The sequence below is a fragment of the Aspergillus thermomutatus genome (genome assembly GCF_002237265.1).
Source record: "Aspergillus thermomutatus strain HMR AF 39 chromosome Unknown NODE_155, whole genome shotgun sequence".
In the NCBI taxonomy this organism is placed as follows: domain Eukaryota; kingdom Fungi; phylum Ascomycota; class Eurotiomycetes; order Eurotiales; family Aspergillaceae; genus Aspergillus; species Aspergillus thermomutatus.
This window is the reverse complement of record NW_020798204.1, coordinates 1-19,488: the sequence shown is the minus strand read 5'-3', so window position 1 is coordinate 19,488 and position 19,488 is coordinate 1. Positions and strand designations below refer to the sequence as shown.

Below are 19,488 nucleotides of genomic sequence, written 5' to 3'. Positions count from 1 at the left end.
TACTACTACCTCCTATGACCAGGCCTTAGTCCCAATCACACTCCTGGGGACATGCGTCGACCCATCCTGTGAACGACCGTCCTGCGACCGATCATCCTGTGACCGATCATTCAACGAGCCCTCGTCTCCATATCCCGACCTCCCCTCCCGACTGACCGTCACCGGCTCCTCCAACTGCGTAAGCTGAAACTCGCTATCGACATCATTCATCCGCTTGAAAGCGTTGTTCTTGCTTCCCGAGGCGCCCGTCGGTGGCTGCGTGGAGTATCCGGCCTGCTGGCTGGCAAACAGCGTCGGAAAAGCAGCCTTGAAGACGGGCCGCAGCATAGGCACGCACGCGTTCATGTTGGCCAGGGCCGGCTCGGTGACGCTCCAAAAGGCAGCCCAGATCATCGAGTAGGGAAGATCGAGGAAGTCGACTGTTGTGAGGACGCGGATGCGGATGATGGTGATGGCGGATATACTGTTTGCCATCGTTAGTGTGTGTGTTTGATTCAAAAGGAAGGGACGTACAAAATGCCCAGTCCGAAAATGCCGAAGAGCGCGAGCTTGGTCGCAGTGCTCATCTGCAACTTCCAGATGAAGTGCAGCGGGAGCACCATGATCATGACATCCGTGACGAGATTAAAGGCGCCGATGGTCGAGAACGCCACGTTCTGGCTTGCGCAGTGGCCGGGTAACGTCGGGTTCCAGTTCTTCTCGAAGGGCTGGCAGAGCAGGAAGATCTGAAGCATGCTCCCGGACCAGTACGCACAGGCACAGCCCATGCACACCCAGGCCGCGATGCGGAAGCCCTTGGTCACGAAGATGCGCAGGTAGAAGAAGAGGTAGCTGAGTTTGGCGAGGACCATGGCGTTGTAGTAGACGACTTGGTAGACGATCAGCATCTTGAAGATGACCACGGTGTTTTCCGGCGGGATGTCCGTGACGTGGTGGCGCATCCCGACGCGAGCGTAGTGGTAGTGCATCGCCAGCATCCCGTATGTGTGTAGCATGGAGGCCACGCAGCATCCATCGTCCCACCAGATCTTACTCTGCCGGATACGCCGAGAGACGAACCGGAGAATCAGAGCGAGGGTGGCCACGGCGACCAGCACCGTGTTGGCGATGAGCTGGTCACGCACGATGGGGTAGACAAAGACATTGTATAGGTGCACCATTTCATCTCATCCACGTCTTGGTCCCCTGGAGAGCTGCAAAGTCCTCGAGTACATCCTTTATAAAGGACCCATCCCGGTGGACATCGGCAATTATCCCGAGCAAAGCTTTTCCCAGCTGATAGTGAGGATCCGTAATGTCCCGTCTTGCCCTAAAGGATCCTGCCAAATTCCTCTTCTGGCAAATGTGTACCCGTCACCTAGGATTCTGACAGCCACCGCGGTCGTCGGGACCAATCTTCGTCAGCAGTCACGTAAGAAGAAACGGCTGGCCTCCTGCCGATCAGGACATACGAAGCTCACTAACGCGACTAACTCCAGTCTACCGCGTTAGTCTAACGGCGGCGCGCGATAGATTAACCCGGGCCGGGTTGTGGGGATTCCGCAGGGGAAACCATTGGGAGAGACACGAATGAGGCGTGGACTAGCCTTGTTGAGAGCTGTAGACGACCTTAAACGGCATTTGACAGTTATTTTGGCCCCCAGAGTAGGTCGGGATTTGATTGCCCTCGATTGCCTGACCGTCCGTAACCCCTCATCCTGCCCAGAGGACTCACGGCTTGCAACTGCAGCAATTGCCCAAGATTGAAGATTGCAATGGACGAATACGACTACATTATCGTCGGCGCAGGCATCGGCGGCCTTGTTCTGGCCAACCGCCTGAGCGCCGATGCCTCTGTCAATGTCCTTCTCATCGAAGCAGGGGCCAACCGCATGGGCGATCCCCGTATCGACACCCCTGGGTTTTTGGGGACGCTGTACGGCAACCCGGACTTTGACTGGGATTATATGAGTGTTCCTCAGGTATTACCTCCATTCCACTTCGTCGTTCATGCCCATGACTGATCGTATAGCCTCATGCGAACAACCGACAAATCGCGCAGCCCCGCGGCCGGGTTGTCGGCGGTTCCTCCGCCTTGAACTTCTCCGTCGTCATGTACCCGTCCGCATCGAACTTTGAGGCATGGAAGGCGCTGGGAAACCAAGGCTGGGGCGCGGAGGATATGGCGCCCTACCTGCGGAAATTCCACACATTCTCCCCGCCCAGCAAGGCGACGGCCGAACTCCTCGGTGTCGATCGCTACATGAATGCCAGCAACCAGGGGTGTGATGGTCCTGTGCCTGTTTCCCTGCCGGACGTGTATGGGCCGTTCAACAAAGCGTGGGACGAGACATTTGCGCAGCTGGGTTGGCAGACGGACGCGGATCCCATCGCGGGACGCAAACTGGGTGCGTTTACCTCGCCGTTGACCGTTGACGCAAAGACAGGGAAGCGCGCGTATGCAGCGGCATACTACTCCCCTGAGGTTGCCGCGCGACCAAACCTGCGCCTGCTGCCGGAGACTATGGTCGAGCGGGTGCTGTTGACCAAGCAGGACGGAGACGTCGTTGCAACCGGCGTGCAGGTCAAGAACCAAGACGGCACGAGGGAAATCCTCGCGAAGAGAGAGGTCATTCTCTGCGCCGGCAGCTTGAACAGCCCACAGCTGCTCGAACTCTCCGGCATTGGCAGCGCAGAGCTCCTGCGAAAGCACGGCATCCCCGTGATGGTCAACAGCCCCGGCGTCGGCGAGAACCTCCAGGACCACTGCATCACCAGCATCAACTTCGAGATCGCCGATGGCCAGGTCTCGGGCGACATTCTGCGCGATCCAAACGTGCTGCAGGCGCTCATCAAGCTCTACGAGGAAACACGCGGCGGCCCGCTGGCAGGTATGCCCATCAGCATGGCCTACCTCCCCTTCGTCGACGGCCAGGGCGTAGTCCCGAGACAGGAAGTCGAGAGCCTGCTATCGAGATACCTCGACAGCGCCGAGGTCCCACCCAATCTACAAGCTCAATACACGCACCTCCGGAACATGCTCTTGGACAACGACGACGCCTCCTCGCAGTACCTCTTCCTCCCCGCACAGCTGCACATGAACCCCGGCGCGACGACGCTCGCAGACGTCCTCGCCAAAACCCTCCCGGGGAACTACATCAGCATCATGGTCCTGCACAACCATCCCTTCTCCCGAGGGTCGGTGCATATCTCCTCCTCCAACGCGGCGGACAAGCCGATCTACGATCCCAAGTTGTTGTCCCACCCGCTGGACCTGGAGATCCTGGCTCGACACACGCAGTTCCTCGAGCGGATTGTCGCCACGGAGCCGTTCAAATCCCTGCTCAAGGGACCGCGGATGCCGGAGAATACCAACGACTTGAGCGATCTGGATCGCGCGAAGGAGGTGGTTAAGGAACGGCTGTTTACGTGCTTCCACCCTGCGGGGACGTGTGCCATGTTACCGCGGGAGATGGGCGGTGTCGTTGATGATAGGCTCAAGGTGTATGGGACGCGTAATCTGAGAGTTGTCGATGCGAGTGTCTTTCCTCTTGAGCCGACTGGGAATATCCAGGCGACGGTTTATGCGGTTGCTGAGCGGGCGGCGGATTTGATCATTGGTGTTGCTTAGTATTACTCCGTATTATTGAATAGATATGCTCGTTTATATATGCTCGTTTATCTATGCTCTGTTTATCGATAATAATGCGGTCATTGTTGATCAACAGTGTTGTAGACAACATTCCACTCGTGGAATGCAACATCAACATCATCCCTTCTTCCAGACTTTGATCTTCACCACCTCAACATGATCACCAGAATCAATCACCATGCAATTACTATGGCTCCTGTTGATCTCCCCGGCGTACAGCATCCACCTCGACCTCAACGACCCCGCCTCCATCAAACAAGCCGCCCACGATGTCGCCGCCAACATGCTCTCCCACTACACGGGGATGAACCCCGGCGACAACCCGGGCAACCTGCCAGACCCGTACTACTGGTGGGAAGGCGGAGCGATGTTCAACGCGCTCATCGACTACTGGTACCTGACGGGCGACAGTACCTGGAACGCGATCACCACGCAAGCACTGACCTGGCAGGCCGGGCACACGGGAACCTTCATGCCAACCAACCAGACCAAGACGGAGGGCAATGACGACCAGGCCTTCTGGGCGTTCGCGGCCATGTCCGCTGCGGAGCGGAACTTCCCGGATCCGGATCGCGAGCAGGGGCCCGGGTGGCTGGCGATGGCGCAGGCGGTGTTCAACACGCAGGCGGCGCGGTGGGACGAAGACACCTGCGGCGGGGGGCTGAGGTGGCAGATCTTCAGCTTCAACAACGGGTGGAATTACAAGAACACCATTTCCAACGGGTGTTTCTTTAGCCTGGCCGCGAGGCTGGCGCGGTACACCGGCAACAGCACGTACGCGGAGTGGGCGGAGCGGATCTGGGACTGGACGGTGCACGTGGGATTCATCACGGACGACTGGCTGTTCTGGGATGGGGCGGATGTGCTGCAGAACTGCTCGAGCTTCAATCGGATCGAGTGGACGTATAACTCGGGGGTGTATCTGCTGGGCGCGGCCAACATGTACAACTTTGTATGTCCCCCCCCCCTGTGCTGATGATGCGTGGCTGACGAGACAGACGGAGGGTGATCCCCGATGGGAAGCGAGGACAAAGCATATCCTCCAGGCGACCGACGTGTTTTTCGTCAAGGACCCGGCCATGGTGATGTACGAGCGCGCCTGCGAGATCGTGAATACCTGCCAGGTCGACCAGCGCACCTTCAAGGGCTTTCTCGCCCGCTGGATGGCGGCCACCACGCAGGTCGCGCCCTTCACGTACGACTGGGTCATGCCGCGGCTGCGGGCGTCGGCGGCCGCAGCAGCGAAGACATGCACTGGTGGTCCGGATGGCGCAGCGTGCGGGCTGAAATGGACGACGGGGGTATGGGATGGCAGTCAGGATGTGGGACAGCAGATGAGTGCGTTGGAGGTGATGCAGGCTACCTTGATTGGCCGGGTAGATCCGCCGGTCACGGATGCCACTGGGGGGACTTCAAAGGGCGATCCTAGCGGAGGAATGGAGCAGGACGATCCACAGGCGGGCGTGTTGACGAAGACCATCACCGGGGGGGATCGCGCGGGGGCGGGGATCCTGACGGTGATGTTGGCCGTGTTGGTGGTAGGGACGACGGGGTGGCTTCTTTATGAATAAGCTTGTATCTGTAGATGTGTACAATCAATCAATGGCTATTGAAGGGCAGCCACAATCCGCCGCAATGCTTCGTCCAGATATGCCCGCGGATGCGCAAAGACAATGCGGAACCATCCTGGCGTCTCTGACCCAAACAACGCCCCTGATGCCAGAAACACCTTGTTCTTCAGTAGCCGCTGCATGACGGCCTCGCTGACATCCTCATGGATCGCCTCGGGATGGCGCTTGAGATACGGCGTGCCCAGATCCACCCAGACAAAGAATCCCGCATTCGCTCCCGACATGTACGGGATCTGATTTTGCGTCAATAATCCCACAGTATGCTCGTACGCCTCTCTAACCCTCTCGCAGTTCAACCGGATATACTCATCGGTATACGCATCATCCTCGAGAACATTCGCCGCGATATGGTCCGCGGGCCCCGAGACATACGAGTACAGCGCGACACTATCGACCGCCGCACGCACATCCTTATTCCCCTGACTGATCAGCGCCCCCAGACGCAGCCCATTCGCGCCAAAATCCTTGCTCATACCCCAGAGGACATGCACACGGTCCGCATCGATGATCCCCTTGGTGTCAATACTCAACGCAGAGACAAACTGCCCTTCCCCCCACACGGATAACGCATATACCTCATCACTGATAAAATGCATCCCGTGCTCCTGGCACAACCGCATAAGCGCGACCAGGACATCGCGCGAGTAACACCGTCCGAGAGGATTATGCGGGTGACACAGCAGCAGCGCGCGACACTTTTTCCCGGTCTGCTGCTCGAAGCGGGTCAGCGCGCGTCGGTACGCGTCCACACAGTCTGCACCAAGCGGATCACCCCCTCCAAAAGGAACAGTCACAACCTCCGTCCCGAACCGCAGCGAGAGGTCCGCGATGAAGGTGCCGTAGTACGGTCTTCCCAGGAGGATCCCCTCGCCTTTATCCGCGAACGCCCAGGAGAGATGCTCGACTGCCGCGGAGACGCCGTTGGTGAGGATGAGATGGTGCGGTTGGAGCGGGGTACAGGGGTGGAGGTGTCGGTTCAGGAACCGCGCCATGGCCGCTTTGAGGCGTTTCGAGCCGGATGCGCCGTCGTTGTAGGTGAGGGATTTGGAGGTTAGGTGGACGTGCTGGTGGACGTGGTTGAGGAGGTGCTCGTGCATGAGGAGGTTCTCGGCTACGCCTACACTGTAGTAGCCGTCTGGGTTGGTTTCGGGGTCGTACAGGTTGGCCATGACCTCCCACATGATGTTGTTGCTGCTGGCGCTGAGGACGCCATTTGCGCGGGTCGAGAGGGCCATTTTCATAAGAGGCGGGGGAGTGAAGTGATAATGAGTTTGTATATGTGTGAAGCAGTGCACCTGCTACCTCACTAGTATATTAAAGATTGTTAAAATCTACATTAATGTCAGAAGTTTAGTAGACAAAGCTAGAGCGTGTGTGGCCGTGTGGGTATATCTCAAAGCATTTCTAGACTTCCCATTGGCCTATGTAATCCACGTGATATTTGATCACAGAGAATTTGCGCAGGCTTGCGCAAGATCCCTCTGATCAATTTATCACTACGGCTGACAGCGCAAGATGAACTTTCAATAACTAGTTGCTCACCTCTAGATCGAGGATCAGTCAACCGGCAGCATCTATTAGCCTATGTGTTTATAGACTAGCTGAGAGGCGCCCTTTCCCGAGCGTAAAGGCTTTTAACAACTAATTTGCTTTGTTACACCAATTACGCTTCGCGCACAGATATGATGATCTCAATCATACAGGGGAGATCAAGGTTGGTCACGCGGACCTGAATCGGCGCAATATTATTATTTCCTTGGTCAGTCCGGGCCGGATTGTTATTGTGGACTGGCAGCCAGCAGGATGGTACCCGGATTACTGGGAATATTGTAAAGCCCTCTTTACCTGCTGGTGGCATATTCCATGGTGCACCAACAACGTGGATCGAGGGTCGATAGCCGCGCGCAAGACGGCGCAAACCCCACGATACAATAAAAGCGCCTAAGGGGGGTAGAATGGACCAGAAGTATTGTGAATGATGCTGGCTGGAGGAAGAATGGGAGTTGGGAAGGACACAGTCAGCAGGATGGGACTTGGGAGTGAAGAGGACATGATGGTCGAGGGGGAGGGCCGTTTTTGCCTCCTGTCTAGAGATGAAGAACTCTGAGGATGAGCAACAAAGTTCAACTAGCGTCAGGCTGTCTCGACTCTCGAGGGAAGCCTGTGGTTGTGGGATTGACACCAAGATGGATGTTGGTTAGAAGGACTTGTAAACGGCGGCAGAAGTACTAGCTATGTTAACATTATGAGAGCGACGGTACATATCCCGTGTCACTAGCTCACTCAATACCGAAACGGGGAGTCGAGGCTTTCCATCCCGAAGCTTATCAGGCTGATGTTCAGCTTTCGGCGGCAAGGGTGAGGCGGAGTCGCGTGGGGGCCGATATAGACAAAACTATGTAATTTCGGTATGTAGTACAGGCTGTACTGTAGTATCTCAATGGCACATAGCAGCTGCATCGGGGCTGTGTGTGGACCAGGTCCCCTGTTCGCCTATCACTCCCATGAAGACATATTAAACCCAAGCCGACCCTAGGTTGTCCTTTCCACAAAGATGGATCCTCACGAGGAGACAGATATGGCCTCCGAGCCCTTTATCTCCAGCCACGAGGCACACGCTACTACAGAAGACAATCCAAACAAAATCCATGCGACTCGAATCCGCCGCTCAACATACATCGTTTTGCTTGTGCTGTTTTATGCTGGTCTGGTCCTTTTCTCCTGGATCGTGATCTGCAAGCTCACATATCGTCCCATCACTGCAAATCATTACGGTGTCTGGATATGGAACGATCAGAATAATGGCTGGGGACGGTCACATGCCGATGTAATCCAGGATGAATATCACCGAAACGAGAGATGGTACAAGGCGGCCCGAGTGATCCAGTCGATTGTCAGTGTGTTGACGATTCTTTTGACGTCTGCTGTCTGCTCAAGCGCCGTCGTGGTCTATCTTCAACACTGCGCTGGCGGCGGGCCAACCCCAAACTTCACACTCCGCCAGATGACAGTGCTGGCGGACAAGGGTTGGACGAATATTGGGACATACTTCCGGCTGGCGACAGGCCAATGGACTCGCTACAGCAGCTCGCTTCTGGTTTGGGCGGTGTTGCTGCATATCCTTGGGGCCATCATCTCCCCACTACAACAGATCTTCCTCTCCACAGAGACCATCAAGACACCGACATATCCTATGGATGTGAATTTCCTTCTCGATATACCAGACAAGTTCCAGGAGGGAGAATCTGCCCAAGACGCAACTGTCGTCGTGGCTCGGAAATCTCTTGCCTCCGCGTCAGGCAATGATTTCCCCTCCCAGCTCTGGGCTGGAAGTGACAATTGCACTGCTCTGAATGAGTTGACCGAGGCAAAGTCCATGCTATGCTCCCAGGGCGGAACAAGTTGGGGGAACTTATCATTGTTGTCCGACCCATTTCTCACACAGCTCCCAAGGGATTTTAACACCGGTCTTGTTCAACAGTTCCTTCCCCGGTTTAATTTCACGGCCCACTATGAGAATATCTCGGCCACAGATTTCCCAACCGATTGCGACACCATACCTGGGGCTTTGTCTATTCGACAGAGTAATACGCCCATTAATATGACCTATGAGGTCCTTTCTTGGGCAGTCCATGCCTGCATGCCCACTGATCTGCGAATGTCGCCGTGGAAAAGCACTCGAGCCCGACAGGACTTTACAGAAGAGCTCTACCTCAATGTCTCTCTTTCGGCCGACTTGCAATACGAAATCCGCGACGGTGATTACTCATCGCCATTTTCCGAGTATTTTCGTATCACGGTCGATACCACGGCCGGGTACTTCGAGCTGCCGAACTATATGAACGGCCAGAAAGCTGGGCCCCTTCTCAACGACGATCCAAGCGCCGTGTGCGGGAATTCTTGCGAACCGCAGGGCTTGACCTATCCCGACATCTAGTAAGACCAGGATTCTTTGCGGTGTCAATATCATAGCAATGGTGCTGACAGACTCGCGTACCTAGCAACCATCACGAGCCGAACGCCAAAAAGCGCGAGGAGGACAATATGCCATCAATCGAGGATCTTGAACTAGTCCGCAACAAAGGCCCGCTCCTCACAACGGCCCTCGCCCTTTTTGGCCCCAACTCCTGGCTCGACCTCGTCAACAGATACCCCGATCTATACCAACACAGAAACATCACAGTGACCAACTACACCGAAATCTGCATCGACCTCGCTCCCCTGGGCAGGATCTTTGACCTCAACAACCTCGGCAGCGTTAACAATGCCGGTCTTCTATTTGAGCGAAACTACATCAACCAATGTGTCTTTCCAGTGTCTCCTGGCGGGATAAAAGGGTGGAATACCGCGCGGAGTGCGGGATCCTGGCTATATAACTTCCGAGCAGGCACTGCAGCCGGGCAGGCCGGGAACGCGTTTTTGGCCAACGCGTTTACTATCGCGGCGTATCTGGCCAATATGGCTTGGATATCGGAGGGGGAATCCGTTGCGAATTCCTTGACGGTGACTTATGATCTCGGGGCGGATTCGCAGAAACCGTCGATCTCGCTTGCGGGGATGATCGTGGTGTCTCTCTTGATTGGGCTTGATCTGTTGGGGCTGTTGGCGACGGCGGTTTATGCGAGTTGGTTTCCGCGTTGGACGGGATCGTTGGATGCGTTTAGTTTGTTGAGGCTTGGTGGCTCGATTAGCGAGCGTGTGCCTCTCAAAGTCTCGGTTGAGGACGATGAGGTTCGTGTCCTGGATGAATTACCCGGCTGGGTGGGTAATGATGCTCGGGACGAGAATGATGCTCAGGGTGAGAAGGTTGGACGTATTGTGCTAGGTGGATCAGGGCGGTTCCAGACGAAGATGGTCTATGAGGCATATGATGGGAAAGCATCAAGGAAAAGGAATCAGCGATGGTGATCTGACGAGCAAATATCATTCCACTAGCAAGAATAAGGATAAAGAAGTTACTGGCAAGTGAAGAGAGACAAATTCATTCTCAAGAGCTCCCATGAAATATCACGCCCTCTGTTCATGTCAGATCGCGACTCCTTTCTCTCCAAAGTCCCAAGGAAGAGCGAGCAAGATCAATACAGCTGTCAAACAACGACTGCTGTCGAATAATGACTGCTAGGTGCTATCACCACAGGCTTGCCAGCAGACTGGCCTGCAGGGCAGAGCATTTGGCTCCGTCAGAACCAAGGCGACTCGTAGCGCCGCAGTCGCTCCTCCCAAGCATCTCCTTGGTAAGCTGTCATTAGCCTATTCACTACCTGTATGTGAAATTCGCGGTAAACGGGAGGCCTCAACCATATCGGCTCCCTCATAGCCTCATACGCAAAGCATAGATGCTTCCCTTCCGGGCCACTAACCTCAATGATTCCAAAAATGTCTGAAAGAGTGGATACCCACAGTGGGATAGATCCGTCCTCGCAACACTCCGTATGAGACTCTATTTCATGTTCATCATTAGCTGTATGCTTGTTGGTGTTGGTTATCTTGATTACTATAACACTCTCTAGTCTATTTTACTTCTAGATAGCCTCTTAGCAATAAATAGTAGCAATCATAGGGAAAATAATTATACCCCTGTATATCACAGGCGAACCATATAGTAGAGGAGACTCCCTAGCTAACTTTGACAAGGACTTGATAGTGATTGGTAACTACTTCTCCGGGCCTTGCTGGGTAGAAATCCTTGGAGTTATAGCCTGGACAGATCTCCTCATCAATAAGCTCATCTTACAGTAAAAGAGGCCCCGGAGGAGGGCTAGAAGTGGTTTTCTGCGAAAAGAAGAGGAGAACAAGCGCGTCCTCGCATCTCCTATCGACTTCATTCGGAGTGGCTTCTCAACCTGGTCTCTCGTCAGACAGAGATGATGCCGAAGTGAGGGGTGGCCGCGGGGAAATTCCGCCCTGCCTCGGGAGTCTTTCCCATAAATCACAGCAGATCGAAGAGCATCGAGTATTGTAGTATACATCTACGTCTATCTACACAGATTACATCTACACAACATGGGCTCATCAGTCTACGACATCCCCACCCACTGCAAAGCCGGGGTCGTCGTCAATGAAGGCCCCGACTTCCAACTCAAGGTGGAAATGGTCCCGGTGCCAGAGCCAGGTTGTCCCTCCATCCACTTGACTAACGAGAAACTAACTGAATTAACTGATAGGCCCCGATGACGTCCTCATCCGACTCAACGTCACCGGCCTCTGCTCATCCGACATCCACATGATGAAGAACGACCTCGGCACCCCGCCCATGTCGTTCTTCGGCGTCCGGTCCCCCGGCCACGAGGGCGCAGGCATCGTCGTCAAGACGGGCGCCAACGTCCGGAACTTCAAGGTCGGCGATCGCGCGGGCATCAAGCCGCTGACGGATACATGCGGGTCGTGCGAGTTGTGCTGGGGCGACAAGGAGACGTACTGCCGGACAGCCGTGCATACGGGACTGATGACCGCAGGTAGGACCACCCTCCCTGTCAACCGATCAGGACTAAGCCCGCAGGCACATACCAGCAATACATCGTCTCGCCCGCCCGCTACGCGTCGCCCATCCCCGACGGCGTCCCCGACGAGATCGCCGCCCCGGTCATGTGTAGCGCCTCGACGATCTACCGCTCGCTGGTGGAGTCGGGGCTCCGACCGGGCGACTGGGCCGTTTTCCCCGGCGGGGGCGGCGGCGTGGGGATCCAGGGCGTGCAGCTCGCCAAGGCGATGGGGATGCGGCCCATCGTGGTGGACACGGGGGCCGCGAAGCGCGCGCTGGCGGTGGAGATGGGTGCGGAGGCCTTTGTGGATTTTGCCGAGACGAAGGACACCACGGCTGCGGTCGTCGCGGCGGCGGACGGGCTCGGCGCGCACGGTGTGTTCGTCACGGCGCCGGCGGCTTATCGGTCTGCGCTGTCGTTTGTGGGAGACCGTGTTGGGGCGGTTGTCATGTGCATTGGGCTGGCGCCGGCCAAGACGATGGTTGTTGGCGATGATCCCAACCGGTTCATTTTCAACAATCTGACGATCAAGGGGACGCTGGTGGGCAGTCGCAGGGATACGGCGGCCGCGCTGGACTTTGCGCGACGGGGGATGCTGAAGCAGATTTGCGAGGTGTATCCGATCGACCAATTACCGGAGGCTGTGGAAAGGCTGCGAAGGGGAGAGGTTGCAGGCAGAATCGTGGTCGATTTTAACCGGTGATGCTATTGCGATTGTCATTATTGGTCTTGCTATGTATCTCTAACAGCTATGACGAAATTGATAATGCTATTCTCAGACTATTGGATATTGAACAAACATCTACTTTTATAAGAAGATATCGGATTGTTGTTTGGATACGAGGTTGGCAATATAAATCCAGCCATATATACATTGGTGACTATAAATAAAACCACCCAGTACTGATCAATATGTGTACTCCGAGTCTACTGTGGCCAACCAATATAATCCATTCCTACAACAAAGCTGTCCCTTAGGCTAAATGTACAAAAGAAAAGTGTATGATGAAGACAATATCCAGTCATTATGTATACAAAGAAACCTGGCCCATCAGACTATTTCTGATTCCCTCCCGACTCCAGCGAATGCGACACCATAACCTCAGTCACGCAGACAATCCCATCCCCCCTTGGCGACAGGATATGCTCCTCACTCGAGTTACTCCCCTCGCGGCCGGGATAGGTCGCCGTCGTGGTGGTCTCGTACGCAGACTTGGATGTCAACGGCCCGTTCCGTTCTGCCTGCACATCGATGTCGAAGTTGCCGCTGGCCAGGGTCTGCGGCTTGGACTGGTTCTGCCGCGACAGGGAGCGGAGCTTGTACCGCGTGCCGCCGGCGTAGTAGTTCCTTGTGCGGGATTGGGAGCCGTAGGAGCCGAGGACTTGTTTGAAGAGGGGCTTGAGGGTGGGGAGGCTGCCGGCTATGATGCCCGTGTTGCATTCGACACTGAGATGGTTAGAGAGAGAGCATTGCTAGAGGATGTGATGGAGACTTACACAACCCAGATGGTGAGATCGGTGTAGTCCCAGAGAAAGTCGCCGGTGCGGCCGTAGTTGGGGAGGATGGAGAGTTTGACGAACGCCGCAGCGCAGGCACTGGGCTGTTAGTATGCTTGTTTCAGGAGACCGCTGGATCGCTTACAAGACTCCCAGCCCCAGAATGCAGACTAGCGATGCCTTGACCCGGCGGTTGACTTGGAGGTGGCTATTCTCGTTAGCTGGCTCGTGATGATAGGCAGGAGACATACCGGAGCATGAACGCGGGCATTAGGGCGAAGATCAGGTCCGTCAGGATATTCAGAGCTACGGATGTTAGTCTTGGTCGCATTGACGTTTCATGGACATACCTGTGTTAGTGTAGCTCAGCTGCAACAGCTGCGTCGGCTTGAAACATTTCGACTTGATACTCAGATCCCATATCGACCGGATATCTTTGCATTGGAATACGAGGGTCTAGACCGTTAGCCGAGCATTGAGCAGAGGGTAGGCCATACATACGAAGAAGCAAATGGTGGTATACAGCGACATCAACACTGCGGAAGTCAGTTCCCACTCCAGTATATGATCCGCTGAAGACAAACCGATAATCACCCAGATGAAAACCTTGTACCCCTTCCTCGGCGCAAACCGCAGCAGAAACAGCCCGATGGACACCTTGACCAACCCGATCGCCCACATGTATATGCCCTGCGTCGCGAAATTGAGATGCATCGCTTTGACCGCCGTTTCCTGCACGTAGGCTGTATGTCGTCCGGCACCGTAGATGACTTCGGGGATGATGATGGCCCATCCTGCAAGGGACTGCAACCGTTAGCTATTGTCGCGAGTCGGTGTCAGCACAGGAACCTACCAGCACCATGGTCAAGACCATCGTATAGTCCTATCCAGTCAGTTCGATTCATCGTCCGAGGGCAGAAGAAACGTACATCAGCGCCGACATTGCGAATGATAAACACGCGCACGTACATGCGCGCCAGCACCGTCAGCAACGCGCATATTGTTACGACAGACGTCGCGGCGAGGATTGCAGGCCCTCGATTATCGTCCGGCAAGCCTGCGCCAGCTAGATGTTCCGCCGACATGGTGCGTCGCGTCGACCTCGACTTAGTACTTCCAGAAGTCTGTGCTATGGAGGGAAGACATAGAAATGTACGAGGTGGAGCGAAGATCTTCAGAGGGTTGCCCGGTAGAGCAGAGCACGGTCGAATCTCGGTCTTGTCAGGAACGGAACCAGGACTTGGTCCCTGATAGCCGTGCGAACTACGTGGGGACTAAATTTACATTTTGCGGTCGAACCGATCCCAAATTCATTGCCATGATCGCGTATGGCTCCCTTTTTCGCAACCATGGACCACTGCTGCTTCTATTGACTTTCGGAGTTTAGATGTGGACTTGAGGGCTCTCCAATAGCCAGAAACGAGTTGCAGATGGAAAACTGTCTAGGAGAAATAAGATTTGCTGGCTGCAGAAGTCAGCGTCAGATAGATTATCGGATTCATGCAATTACCGAGGGCCTGAAATTACGAGTCTCATTCTAGAAAGCTGCACCGAAGCCAGGGCCACGAGGTCGTTCTATTGAAGCACATGTAAGACATGACCAACCATACTGTTCCGTATAACTCTGCAGTTGCTCTTCTAACCTGAATGAGCGTTCTCCGTCCATGCAGGTTTTGTCTATCTGACTGAAGGTAGCCAAACTTTGGGAACAGCCAAGGATTCAACTAGCAGAGGTCTGTGAGTCTGTCCAATTCCAGATCCAATCGAACCACCGGAGACGTGTAAAGAATGCCCTGATTCGCGAGCATGATACTTTATCCGCAGAGTTCATTGCCCATTTGTAATGCCAAGGATAATTAATTGACTGCGCCTTGACTGTAGTCCGTGCGAGTCTTCCAAATGTATCTCGTCTAGGGCATGGAAGAAGATCCCGATAACCCTGTTAGTGCTGATAGACCGAAGATTCTAAGAGTGCGAGACAGTCTGGTAGTAATCATATGGCTTCTGAAGTGGTTACTGGTTCTACACTTGACGATCACAACAGTCAGTGCATGATCATCGATCAGATCAGTGGAGAGTCAGATCAAAGGGTCCCGGTCAACATCCAGGGTACGACTCGCTCGAGTTTTGCAAATGTCTGGCCCCGTGGCCCTAAAATTGGCGGGCTTGAGTTCGGACATTTCCTTTCTCATTGTTATTGTGGGTCTGGAACGAAGAGACCCGAAGAGACTCGGAGCAATAGGAATTCAAACTCTCCGATTGGAACAATACCGATCCTACTAGGGTTCGGGCAAAGTCTATGGAAGAATTAAAGTGTTTGGAAAGGATACTATTGCCACGGACAGAACAAGCCAACGAAGTCAATTGTCTCCTATTTTTTCTTTTTTCTTTCTTCCGGATTATCTTATATCATAACTGCCCGTCAAGAAGAATAATACCCCTAAAACCCTAGTACCTGCCCAGTTCATGGCCAGAATCTAGGATTACCCACAAGTGAGACACGCCCTGGTCAGGCCATGATGATTGGAGAAACCGAAATTTATACCGAGGTCAATCGCACTCTCTAATAAGACCTGGACAAGGAGTAAGACACGATTGATCAAATCCGTCGCGGACCATCCCGACAGTGGAGACGCCATGGGCAATTGCCAAATCCCGACGATTCCCTCTATCCACCTTCCAGCCAGGGTCTAGCCAAAGCCACCAATAAACCAGCATCACTAAGGTAGTCACCGGGTTTGGTCTGTAGCCCTCATTCCGCCTCGTCTAGCGTACTCGTGCCTTAGACACATGCAGACTAATGCAGACCAGGGACTGCCAGGCAATATTCACAACGAATAACCAGCCGAGTTAGACATTTCAATTAGGGACATTTCAATTAGGGCACGAGCCAGGAATTGCCGAACCTTCCGCGCTTTGCAACTAGAATGGACCCGAGGCCAGACATAACCAATGATGATAGCTCCAGCTATATCGCCAGGTCCACGCAGAACTACGGAGTACACCTGCAGCATGCGAGATAAGGAAGGGACAGCAGACACTAGTTGACTCGCAAATCATACAAATTGGCCGTCTTCCCCTGCTCTTCCAGAAACCATCCCACTCTCAGTCAAGTCATCATGGTTGCCATCCGCACTCTGAGCCTTGGGCTCCTCCTGACGGGGGCCCTGGCTATCCCCGCCCCCCAGGACGCTTCCACGGCCACGTCCTCTGCTGCCACCAGCACCCTGCCAACGACGGCCTCCAGCTCTACGGAGACGGCCGCCTCCCAGCTGGACCAGCTCGCCAACTTCGCGTACAACGTCACCACCGATGGCGTGTCGAGCGACGCAGCCACCAAGCGCGGCAGCTGCTCGCTCAGCAACCTGCGCATCCGTCGCGACTGGAGAAGCTTTTCCTCCTCACAGAAGAAGGCGTACATCACGTCGGTTCGGTGTCTGCAGCAGCTGCCTGCGCGCACCCCGTCCAGCGTCGCTGCCGGAGCAAAGACTCGCTACGACGACTTTGTGGCGACGCATATCCAGCAGACGTTGAACATCCACTATACTGTATGTCAGCAATACAAGCGAGCCCTGCCGGCCTGGCTAACGTATGAAAGGGAACCTTCCTGGCCTGGCACCGCTACTTCATCTACGAGTTCGAGCAGGCCCTGCGCGACGAGTGTGGATACACTGGTGACTACCCGTAAGCACTAAGCACCCATTCCCTGCCAGCGACACCCCTCTGACAGGAAACCAACAGATACTGGAACTGGCCCTCCGACGCCACGTCCCTGGAGAACTCCCCGGTCTTCGACGGCAGCGACACCTCCATGTCCGGCAACGGCGAGTACGTCGCGGACAAGGCGGACATCGCCCTGACCCTGGGCAACTACCCGGTCGTCTACCTCCCCGCCGGCACGGGCGGCGGCTGCGTCACCAGCGGGCCCTTTGTCAACTACACGGTCAACCTGGGCCCCGCGGCGCTGGCCCTCCCCGGCGGGCAGATGGAAGCCCAAGCCAACCCCCTCGACTACAACCCCCGCTGCCTGAAGCGCGATCTCACCACCGCGCTGATCCAGCGCTTCGCCAACGCCACCTCGGTCGTGAAACTCATCCTCGAGAACAAGGACATCTGGGACTTCCAGATGGTCATGCAGGGCGTGCCCGGCAGCGGCTCCATCGGCGTCCACGGCGGCGGCCACTACTCCATGGGCGGCGACCCCGGCCGCGACGTCTTCGTCAGCCCCGGCGACCCGGCCTTCTGGCTGCACCACGGCATGATCGACCGGGTGTGGTGGATCTGGCAGACCCTGGATCTGAAAAACAGGCAGTATGCCATCTCGGGCACGGGCACGTTCCTGAACATGCCTGCGTCGGCCAACACCACTCTCAGCACGATGATCGATATCGGGTATGCCAATGGCGGGTCGATTGCCATGCAGGATCTGATGAGCACCACTGCTGGTCCGTTCTGCTATGTTTATCTGTGATAGCGCATTATATACTGTAATCATAATCTCTGGTGAGCAGAACTAAACTATTGCTTCAATGGAACGGTTTCTTTGAGACTCAATCTATTAGTGACTGGATTCAAGAATATTTCTTCACAAAGTCCAGTCTGGCTTGCAGTGATAATCCTAGAACATGCTGCAGCAGTATCCAGACTTACACTACACAGCTATAAGCAGCCCATAAGATGCCCTCATTCCTCGCCTTGATCATTGCATCACAGAACTAGGCCTGTTGGCTAGGCTAGACCCCGACCTCAACCACTCCCCCATGTGCCACTCGGACACTAATGTGTCTCAGCAGCAGTATCAAACAGTCATGGTATTCTCCATCATCAGGATGCGAGTTGTCTTCTCCTTGAAAGGCCGCAGCAGAGCTAGCTCACATTGCGAATCTGCGTCTTCAAATGAAGTGTTCAACCACAAGATTAAGCACATACATCAGTAACAAAGGCAACCATACTGCTCTTGTTACCAATACCCACTACCCTACCAGCAGTTGCATATCCTCCTTCTCCGGCATTCCTTGGCCCCAGCACAACAATATCCTGCATTATCCCCGGTGCAGACATCTGCTCTGCTGGAGATGAGTTTATTGACCCTCTCAGGACCATAGACTGCCGCGGCAAAGCAGAGTCATGCATTGATAGCTGGACCTCTGCTGGGTGTGAGCGAGAGCGAGAAGATTTCCTCTGAATAGTCTCTGAGTATTGCACGAGGTGGAGGATACTCCTCCGAGACAGCGAATGGCGGATGTTCTCTGAGATGTCTCCGATGTGGACGGCTGAAAAGTGCAAGTCTCCGCTTGGGGAGGAACCACGTCTTCCCGCTCCATTGGCAGACACAACTAGCTTAATAGATCTTCAGACAAGTGTTCACAATAGGCCTTCAGGTTGGATCAACAATCCGGAGACTACAACCTGGGGACCTTGAGGTCAATCTTCACACTTAGATGCCTGTTACCGTCTTCATACGTCATTCTATATAATGTATGATCTATCCCATAGTCAGACACACCATCCATCACCTCACCTACAGCACCATGGCAATATACGACGCCTTGATCGTAGGCTCCGGTCCCGCCGGACTCTCCGTCGCTTTGGCCTCAGCCGTACCCATCGAGCTGCCATCTTCACCAAAACCTAGAGGAGCAGGCCTCCGCAACGAAGGATGTCCGCGGGGTCTTTGTTGCTGGGGTGCGGCGACTCCGATGAAGACTGTTAAACTATCCTTCATCCCAAACCTCCCTGCTGACCCAATCTGGACGACAGGCTCCACCGTTGCCGCTGTATCGTGCAGCAGTTGATCGCTGAAGATATGGAGATTCTCTTCGCAGAAAAGAGGAACAGTTGACCTGATGCTCTGTATCTATGACATGAGACCACAGGTTTCCTCAAGGTCATCACTAGAGAGGTACATGAGGAATATATGACCATCTAAGCAACCAAGTATACAAAGGATCATATGCATTTGAGAGCAGAAATACAGTCATTAAAGGGAATTCTCCCTCTGATATCATGAAGATGTTACTTATACAAAACGCAATTGTCTGCACACGCTCCGAGGAACACTACCTAAGTCTGGCAAGCAGCATAGTCAAACCCTCTCCCCCCTAGCAATAAACCCCCGCCTACTAAACCCATGCCCAAACATGCTAAACCTCAACGGCCGCTCAACAACCACATACTCAAAGCCACCCCCCAGCCCGGCCCGCTCCCTGTCTCTCCTACCCATCTCACGCTCACGACAATCTACCTC

General features: G+C 54.7%; 7 protein-coding genes across 7 annotated transcripts; 4 read left to right on the top strand and 3 right to left on the bottom strand.

The window, feature by feature from the left end:
- Positions 1 to 12: 12 nt before the first annotated feature.
- CDV56_102817 (uncharacterized protein) lies at positions 13 to 1,160 on the bottom strand (the record flags this gene model as incomplete). The annotated part of the gene is made up of 2 exons (XM_026756436.1): positions 13 to 463; positions 514 to 1,160. 2 exons carry the CDS (start codon positions 1,158 to 1,160, stop codon positions 13 to 15), a joined length of 1,098 nt encoding a protein of 365 aa, XP_026612791.1.
- A 594-nt stretch (positions 1,161 to 1,754) lies between these two features.
- CDV56_102496 (GMC family oxidoreductase) lies at positions 1,755 to 3,610 on the top strand (the record flags this gene model as incomplete). Its single annotated transcript, XM_026756115.1, has 2 exons — positions 1,755 to 1,961; positions 2,012 to 3,610. The coding sequence occupies 2 exons, from the start codon at positions 1,755 to 1,757 to the stop codon at positions 3,608 to 3,610; spliced, it is 1,806 nt and encodes a 601-aa protein (XP_026612790.1).
- A 199-nt stretch (positions 3,611 to 3,809) lies between these two features.
- On the top strand, positions 3,810 to 5,202 carry CDV56_102293 (glycoside hydrolase family 76 protein; the record flags this gene model as incomplete). The annotated part of the gene is made up of 2 exons (XM_026755912.1): positions 3,810 to 4,583; positions 4,630 to 5,202. 2 exons carry the CDS (start codon positions 3,810 to 3,812, stop codon positions 5,200 to 5,202), a joined length of 1,347 nt encoding a protein of 448 aa, XP_026612789.1.
- A 35-nt stretch (positions 5,203 to 5,237) lies between these two features.
- On the bottom strand, positions 5,238 to 6,503 carry CDV56_102112 (putative aminotransferase; the record flags this gene model as incomplete). Its single annotated transcript, XM_026755731.1, has 1 exon — positions 5,238 to 6,503. One exon carries the CDS (start codon positions 6,501 to 6,503, stop codon positions 5,238 to 5,240), a length of 1,266 nt encoding a protein of 421 aa, XP_026612788.1.
- Positions 6,504 to 7,816: 1,313 nt separating this feature from the next.
- CDV56_101277 (zinc-dependent alcohol dehydrogenase) lies at positions 7,817 to 12,447 on the top strand (the record flags this gene model as incomplete). Its single annotated transcript, XM_026754896.1, has 6 exons — positions 7,817 to 9,198; positions 9,264 to 10,116; positions 10,385 to 10,496; positions 11,279 to 11,374; positions 11,427 to 11,717; positions 11,762 to 12,447. 6 exons carry the CDS (start codon positions 7,817 to 7,819, stop codon positions 12,445 to 12,447), a joined length of 3,420 nt encoding a protein of 1,139 aa, XP_026612787.1.
- A 353-nt stretch (positions 12,448 to 12,800) lies between these two features.
- Positions 12,801 to 14,326, bottom strand: CDV56_100989 (uncharacterized protein; the record flags this gene model as incomplete). Its single annotated transcript, XM_026754608.1, has 8 exons — positions 12,801 to 13,191; positions 13,242 to 13,340; positions 13,387 to 13,449; positions 13,493 to 13,547; positions 13,592 to 13,697; positions 13,743 to 14,045; positions 14,095 to 14,124; positions 14,171 to 14,326. The coding sequence occupies 8 exons, from the start codon at positions 14,324 to 14,326 to the stop codon at positions 12,801 to 12,803; spliced, it is 1,203 nt and encodes a 400-aa protein (XP_026612786.1).
- A 2,034-nt stretch (positions 14,327 to 16,360) lies between these two features.
- CDV56_100459 (tyrosinase family protein) lies at positions 16,361 to 17,712 on the top strand (the record flags this gene model as incomplete). The annotated part of the gene is made up of 3 exons (XM_026754078.1): positions 16,361 to 16,789; positions 16,840 to 16,925; positions 16,983 to 17,712. 3 exons carry the CDS (start codon positions 16,361 to 16,363, stop codon positions 17,710 to 17,712), a joined length of 1,245 nt encoding a protein of 414 aa, XP_026612785.1.
- Between the last annotated feature and the right edge of the window lie 1,776 nt (positions 17,713 to 19,488).